The following is an 8,014-nucleotide window of genomic DNA, read 5'->3' on the forward strand; positions in this document are numbered from 1 at the left end:
GCTGATGTGCTGCTCCTAGAAGGCAAGAGAGCTCTGCAGAAATAAAACAGGTTGTTGATACTGAAAGGGCAAAATACAACCAACATTTGCATCTGAGCTAGTAAAGAGCAAGAGTGCAGCTGCAGAAAGTTTTCACAGCAGAGAGGACTGGCTGGAGAAGGCTGGGAACAGACTTAATGATAGAACAAGGCTAGAGGAACAGGACAATGTCCCAGAAAACGTGGGTAAGTGAGCTACTAAACTCCCCCTAAAGAGCCATTTTTTTTGAAAAATTCAAGCCAGGAATTCCAATATACCTGCCGGAACTCCCCTGAAGAAACTCAATTTTATGTCTCACCAGGATTGTAACTCTCATTTCCAAATGAGGCTCAGCCTGCCCCGTGTACTCACTCTGCCTCAGTGCCCAAGGCAGCCCTGGCTTTATTCAGTTACATTTGGAAAACTGGTATAATAATGCCACATATAAAGAAGTTTGTTAACCGCATGTCATTTACACTAGAAATGAAACAACTCCCTTACAGGCTTACAAAGCTTATATTTGCTACACATTTTACATTAATTCGGCAAGAACAAAGCAGTTTGACTGAGGCAGGTTGTTCCCTACCAAATGTAATGATTCTATATGGTGGCCAAAAACATCTAAGCTAAATTTGGTGCACTGCATACATGGCAATGAAAGATGAAAAATTCTGCACATACGAGTACCAGAAAACTGAGTTGCAGGTTCCCACAATTTCCCCATAATTACCTCTTCAAAACAGTTGCTTGAAGAGTACCTTTTCCTTAAGCTGACAGCCAAACACCTATGGGAAAAGGATATAGACAGACAGGGACACAGACAAAACCAAGTTAAAAGTGTAAAGAAAATACCATTATTCCTCCGATAAGAAATTGCATCAAAACCAGAAACTGGCAAGCGGGCAAGATACCTGGTGAGTAAGGAGTCCCTTGAAACTGGAAGAAAGGAAATAAGCAGTTCTAGAAAAGATGCAACAGTGAGACTAGTCTTGTCCCAGACATCAACCCTAAAGACAGCGTTATTTTCAAACACATACTCACTTGAACATAGCTTAAGCACACAGCTGCCAAGGACCTTGCGGCTGGCTGTGGCCGGTAGCCTACACAGGACAAGATGGTAGTGTTGAGAGTCCTTGATCAGGGACGGGCTTTCCCACCAGACCAAAGAAAATATCCATGCTCCTGGATCTTCTTGTGAGTTTTGGGCAAGTAGAACACTCCATGTCTTAAGGGACAGGGAAAGCTAAACATTCAGACTATGGATAATTTGGATAGATAAAGGTACAGATTTTACATGATCCCCTACCATCAGCAATGCTGTCATAATGCTGGTTCGACATTGCCCAGCAGGTGGGGCAGGTGACCAACAGAAGAATCTGTGCACCGACAGCAAACTGCATTGTGTCTAATTTTGCTGAAGTGAACCCGCTGTGCTGGGGAAGTTAGCTGCTCCAGAGGAGCCTTCTGGGCCACCGGGAGTTCACCTGCTTCGAGGGAGATGGATCCCTGGCCCACCTCTGTGTTGTGGGATCTGCCTGCTTCCCCACCATAGACAATATATTCTGAGGACGAGACCCTGGCTCCAGAGAAACCAGGGATAGCTTTGCAATCATCTCATTTGTGGACAGGATTTTGTCCTTAAGGTATGGCTGGAGCATTGAACATGATGAGCACCAAACGCCCCAAAGCACATGCCTGCTGAAGAGTGTAGTGAAGCAAAGCAGTAGTATACCATAATGCCTCTAGGGACTTTCTACGTGACACAGGGTACTGTAATGGTGTAGCCACATCACAAGACAGTTCACAAAGGCAGACAAAAGAAGCCAAAATACATACCAAGTTAGTCAATGGGCATGGTTAAGTTGTTGTCTGGTGCCGATTGCAGTGAGTTTTTAATCAACTCCAATACCTAATTAAAGATTCATTTTTAAAGAAGGAAATCACAGCATCTCCAATAACAATAACAACAGTATCTGTACCAAATGCATTCCACAGCTGTTTTCTGAATATCATCTTAAATATTACATTAGGATGAACAGTACTCAAACAATAAAGTATTTCTGTTACAACATTCTGTAAAACAGAGTATTTTGTGGAAAACAAAAAAATCTTAATGTGGTACGTAACTCAGATGCATTAGTTCCAGAGTGCAGCTCTGTCCCCATTACAACACAGGAAGAATGACAAGCCTATCCCCAATCCGCACAGCAAAAGACTAACAATTTCGAATTTTTATACAATGCACTTAGGTGTCATCTTCCACTAAGGTACAGCGTTATGTACTTCAGAAATGAATCAAACAAAACCTTGTATACACTGTAGCAAACTGTACCGTAAATACCTTGTTCCATCTCAGAGAGAGAAGTGGAAAGAATCTTGCTGTGAAATAGCAAAGCTGATCATCTTCTTGGTAAGATTTCAGACCAGAGTCTGAAATCTTAGACCTGGCAGAAAAGTTCTTAAAAAGAAAGTTACATTGTAGGTCTGGTACTGACTTCCACCCTCTTAATAAATTCAGCTTCTTTGGTGATGGGCACTAGGAACGTTAGCGCTGCATAAAATTAAGTTTTGTTTTTTTTTTCTTTTGAATGAAGGCAACTATAATGCATTTTTAAATATCAATGCTGATTATCCCCCTGCCAGCTTATCTGGAAAACATGAACAAGTTTTCACTAGAGTATTAATCATCGGTGCAAAACTTCTTCCTTACCTACACAGACCTCAACAGTCACAGTATCAAGGTTACAATCCACTGTTACCGCCTCACAGTTTGTGTCATCCTCTGCTAACAATTGGAAAGGATGCTGTTCATCTTCAATCCCAACAGCACATCGGGAACTCACTGTCAGTGAACGTGACCTGATCTAGCCAACATTTGGGTATGTCAGACAAGGCCTCCACGGGGAAAAAAGGGCTATTGTACCAGGACAGGCAGACATTTACAGAAGACCTACTAGTGGGTCCAATTAGTAGATCCAGTTGCATTTCATAGCTACCTATTAATTATAATATGAACCATTATTTCTCATACAGTAGGTGCCATAGACTGCTGCAAGAGACTGATGCTAGAAGATCATCACTCTTTACAAATTCACTGACTGACAGACATTACCTGGGGAGGTGCAGATATTTAAGCTAAATCAGAATATAGTGGAAGAGGAGCTACACACCAGCCATTACTGTCCCAGCATCAGAAAGAAGCCTTCTTGCTATTCACTTTCTTTTTATTTTAAGTTTGACACAGCTGAATTTCCCAAATGATCTTGTGGTTAACCTTTTTTACAAAGTATAAATACTGTTCCATTCTTATACAAAAGAAATACAGCTGTTTGTACATACACACACCTTGACAGCAAGCCCTTGAAAGACCACTGTAACATGAAACTACAGAGCACACAGAGCACTGATTCAGCTGAAGGCCAGGAAGTCTCTGCTAAGAAAGGCAATCTCTTCAAGTTCTCACTAGAACTTGCGTGTTTTAACTGAACTCGTAACGTGTGAATGGGATAATCAGAACCGTGCAACATGCTCTCATACAACTTATTAGTTATATTCTGATTTACAAACTGTATCCTATAATTACTGCATTTAACTGAAGCCATCCAATATTGATTGGAATTGCTTGAATACATCTTACTGGTATAAGGAAGCAGCCTTGTTGATGACACCTTATCAACTCTTTTCAGACACTGAATATACTCAAGAGTAAAATTAAGACACGAGTGAGATCACACAAGGTTTTGGTAATTATTTTTATGTTGGCTTTATGGCTTTTTTGGTTTCTTTAGGAAATTCCTGCACAGTGAAAGGAATGAAGAATTCCAGAAGAGAGTTGACCTCCTTCAGTTCCAGACTGTATTCCACTGCTATTTTCTCTGCAGTCCATATTTGAGGATGAAGTTTATGATTATTAAGAAGTGTCAGAGCCTCCACAATGGAAATTTTGCCTTTGGGAACTTTCTTAACATCTAAATCTCCCAAGTGGCCTAGTTTTGTAAGTCTCTTTTCCTCCTGTTTACATGGAAGATGTTCACCACCTCCATCTTTTACCTAATTGTGGGAAGGAAAACAAAAAGAGCTTAACAGCAGTTCTGTTTACTATGCATACTGTAGCAGCCAAGTGTTTTCCTAAATATGGCATTTCCTGTTAGCTTTCCCCATTTTCACAGCATTAAAAAAAAATAATAATGCTTAGCAGCCTTGCTTCTTGATATCACAAAAATTGTCAGTTCTTCCACAACCACTCTACATACAATGTCAATCCCCACCCAAATTCTGAAAAGCTACCATCTGAACTCTAAGTGTTGTACAGACTCGGCAGCCCCTCATACAAGGCAAGCTACAGATTTTGGTAGCCCTAATATTTGGTACTGATTCATGGCAAGGGAAAAAAAAAAATCATACTGCAAATTGGTATCCTCCTGATACCACTGGAAATCTTTTTCATATAGTCCCTCTCCCCCTTCCTTCAATTTTCAGATTTTAGTATTGCAACTAAAAGATATCCCTTCTTTTGCTCTGTCTAGAGAACAAGCTTTGCTGGACAAAAATAAACTATTTTGCAGCACCATATGGAGTTTAATTCCCATGACTACTGCAGTGCTCAGACACATGAAGTCTCTTGTCCCAAGTCCCTTCATATTTCCAAGACATTTCCAAACCAGCTCTGCCTTCCCCCTATTAACCAGTGAATGACACTGCAAAAAAGACACAATGAAAACCTTTCTTAAATTTAAGAAAAAGTACTTTTAAAGTTATCAGAGTCCACAGCCATTTATTAGTGCACAGACACTCTGTATTAACTCACAAGATGAGAAAACTGATGTGGGTGCTACAGCATCTACAACTGCGTGTCTGTTTCTGAACTATGGAGAATGTCTGATGATGCTACCAGTTCTCCATTTCTTCCTTTTAATTTGTGCTAAAACTGTGCTCACATAATGAACAATTTTTCAAGTCTTAATAAAATGATCTGTCTCTGGGTGGAGTGCCACTTCAGGACTTAGAGTTGGTGCTTTTCCACTTACCACAGACAGACATACCAAATATACATATAGTTATGTATAAATACACAATGCACAAAGTATTCAGAATAACATCAGGAAAGGAAGGAAGCTTTTGGATGAAATTTTGCCCACAAGCCTCCGTGCTAACACATTAATCATGCACTTCCTAACAACAGCAAGTAGACACACCACAAGAGCGAGTCTTACATGGCAGTAACCTCAGAGTAGACATGGAATGAAGCACTAAGATTTGCTCCATTTTTGGCTTTTTCTAAAATCTCTCTTGACAGGCTTACAAATGATTATCGAAAGATAATGAAATCAGACCTTCAGCACTTCAAGATTAGAGTCCTAACCTCTATTATGAAAATTAAGGACAGAGATTACTTGGAAACTTCAGGGAGAGACTGCAGAAATCCATTTGCATTTTTAAATACTATTAGTCTTGAATACAAGGTACTATGAAAGTGGCAACTTGGAGAGGCTTAGGAATTTTGCTAGATGATTATAAAACTTTTATTACTGAATAAAGCAGCTAGAATAAAGTAGTTCAATAATGCAACAGGTAAAATGCACAAGCCATAAAGTAACATGGTGGAAAAGAGGAGACTGAACAGCAGTCTGCATTTTACTGGAAGGGGTATGCTTTGCTTTCCAAAGACTGCAGCCATTGGCAATGAGGAAACTGATCACCAAACAATCCAGAAGGTTATGCAGAAAAAATCCCTAACTAAGGCACTTCCTCAGCCGCATAAGGAAAAGTCTCTGCACAGTACGACATTAACATCAGTAGTTAAAGACTCCACTAAAATGTTAATGTCTTTGTCCTCTACCACATCCATGCTCCATAGTAGTCCCAATCTCTTTTCTTCTAACAACTCTACGAGAAGAATGGCTAACTGTCCTCCTGCCTTAGAGGAAGCAGCAGTGGGAATTTAGGTGAAAAACAAAGTAGGATCAACGTGATGTTAAAAAGGAAGACTGCGTAAGCATTTAAGAGGTTGTATAATCACAATCTGTCACATGTTCAAGACCCAGGGTCAAACACAGTCAGTGCTACAGATGTATACGAGAGTAACGAAAGCATCACTTTTATCTATAAAAAGGTAGTTTTTAGGCACTAACAGAGTATTTTTCTTTATGCAGAATTTGTGCTGCGTTTGAAAACCACAAAGCTGATGCTGGTATGCCTCCTACAGAGAGACATGCTCACCCGCACAGGTGGATCTCTGGATTCGACATAAACATCTTTCAACAAGGTGAGGAGTCTATCGTCCTTCCTGTAGATTTCCTCCTGTATCTCTGGGTGGTCTAAAGCCAGCGGGGAGAAGAAGGGAAGGGGGAAAAGAAAGAGAAAAGGCAGCTCTGAGTCAAATTGTTTCCTTTTTGTTAGTTGTTTCCTTTTTGTTAGTTGTTTCCTTTTTGTTAGTTCTGCCAGCTGAATCGCTTCCCCGGAGGACCGGCACGAGTCCCCGGACGCACGGTGCTTCTCGGGGAGGTTTCATTTTTCCGTCAGCTCTAGCGTGCACGACACCGCCTCACACGGCGCCGCCGCCGCGCCTGCCCAGGCCAAGCGGTGCGGTGCAAAGCCCCCGCTGGCGGCACGCTCGCTCTCGGCTCCGCAGCGGCCCGCGGAGCAGACCGGCGGCTGCCGCCGCTGTGCGGGGACCGACTCCGATTCGGCACAAGAGACCCAGCCCCAGGAGCCCGCCGGCCGCCTCCACAGCGCCCCGGCCGCCCCTCGCAACCGCCCCTAGCAACCGCCGCCGACTACGGCTCCCAGCATGCCCCGCGCGCCCAGCCGCCCCGTTCTCAATGTCACCGGCCCCGCGCCGCCCCGGAGGCCGCCGCGGCCCCACCGCTCGCCGCCGCTCCGCGCCCCCGGCACCCGCTTTCCCCCTCCCGTAGCTCGGCCCCACGCCGGGCCCACAGACGCCGCCCCCCTCCGGCGTCGCCCCGCGGCCTGGCGAGGCCGGCACCCACCGGCCAGCTCGCCCAGCCGAGAAGTGGGGTGCCGCGGCGCGGGCGTGGGCTTCTCCTTGCTGATCTCGCGGCGGGCCCGGCTCTCCACGTTGAAAGTCCGGAACACGCGGGCCAGCCGCCCGCCCATCGCCACTGCCGCCACTGCCGCCCCGCGCCTGCGCGGACCGGCGGCGCATGCGCACAGGCCTGGCCGCGAGGAAAGGGCTGAGGAGCTGCGCGGTGGCGGGCAAAAAAAAAACAGCCAACCAAAAACCCCGAAACAAACACACGGCACCGGAGGCGGGAGGGTTCCCTTTCGCATTTCACAGCGCCCCGGCGGAGTTTCCTCCTCGCCCTCGGCGCTGCCGCGGACGCCGGTCCGCCCCGGGCCCCACCGCCCGCCGCGGCGGTGCGGGGCGGCGGGTTGGTCTTGCCGTGGGTTTTCTAAACGCGTGGGTGACCGGAGCCCCCGGGGAGCGTCCCCCCGCGCCGGTGGGAGCCAGCGCCGGGCGAGTCCCGTCGGGGAATGCCCTGGAGGCGGCGGGCCGGGCCGGGGTTTCCCTTTCAGCCGCAGCGGCAGGCGCGGCGGTTGCCGGCTGGCCGATGAGCCCCCCCGATGCGTCATGTCGTAACAGTCGCCGCTCGATTTATCAGTGGGGTTAGGCTCGGTGGGGGTTGGTGGGAGTCCGGGCGGCGGGAACGGGGATCAGGCAGGCGCCTGCGGCGCAGCGCTGCGGTTCGGCTCGTACCCGCACCGAGGGGGCCGACGGTAAGGGCGAGAGGGCCTCGCGGCGCGTGTAACGCGTCTGGCCCGCTTCTTAAATCTCTTCAGGTTTTTTACTTGGATCATGGTAACATGGAAGTATTTAGGGATGTTGTGCCTCTTACTCTCGTTAACGTGTATAGCATTTCCTTATAGGCACCTCACTGGTTTATTCAGTGGCAGAAAATGAATTTTATAAGCACATGTCATCTAGAAGACATTCTCCACATGAAAATCTGGACAATTCCCCAATACTCTTCAGAAT

The 8,014-nt window shown here is 46.0% G+C and overlaps 1 protein-coding gene across 1 annotated transcript; it reads right to left on the bottom strand.

The window, feature by feature from the left end:
• Positions 1-3,235: 3,235 nt before the first annotated feature.
• NDUFAF4 (NADH:ubiquinone oxidoreductase complex assembly factor 4) lies at positions 3,236-7,173 on the bottom strand. Its single transcript, XM_075145518.1, has 3 exons — positions 7,008-7,173; positions 6,238-6,335; positions 3,236-4,068 (listed from the first exon to the last, which is right to left on the bottom strand). Exons 1-3 carry the CDS (start codon positions 7,132-7,134, stop codon positions 3,772-3,774), a joined length of 522 nt encoding a protein of 173 aa, XP_075001619.1. The 5' UTR covers positions 7,135-7,173; the 3' UTR covers positions 3,236-3,771.
• Positions 7,174-8,014: the final 841 nt, after the last annotated feature.

The sequence above is a fragment of the Calonectris borealis genome, chromosome 3, assembly GCF_964195595.1.
Source record: "Calonectris borealis chromosome 3, bCalBor7.hap1.2, whole genome shotgun sequence".
Taxonomy (NCBI): Eukaryota; Metazoa; Chordata; class Aves; order Procellariiformes; family Procellariidae; genus Calonectris; species Calonectris borealis.

Coding starts and splice junctions, on each gene's coding strand:
- NDUFAF4 (XM_075145518.1), bottom strand. CDS start 7,134: ATGGGCGGGCGGCTGGCCCGCGTGTTCCGGACTTTCAACGTGGAGAGC. Junction 6,336..7,007: donor TCGGCTGGGCGAGCTGGCCG/GTGGGTGCCGGC, acceptor CGCTGGCTTTAG/ACCACCCAGAGATACAGGAG. Junction 4,069..6,237: donor CCAGAGATCCACCTGTGCGG/GTGAGCATGTCT, acceptor TCCCACAATTAG/GTAAAAGATGGAGGTGGTGA.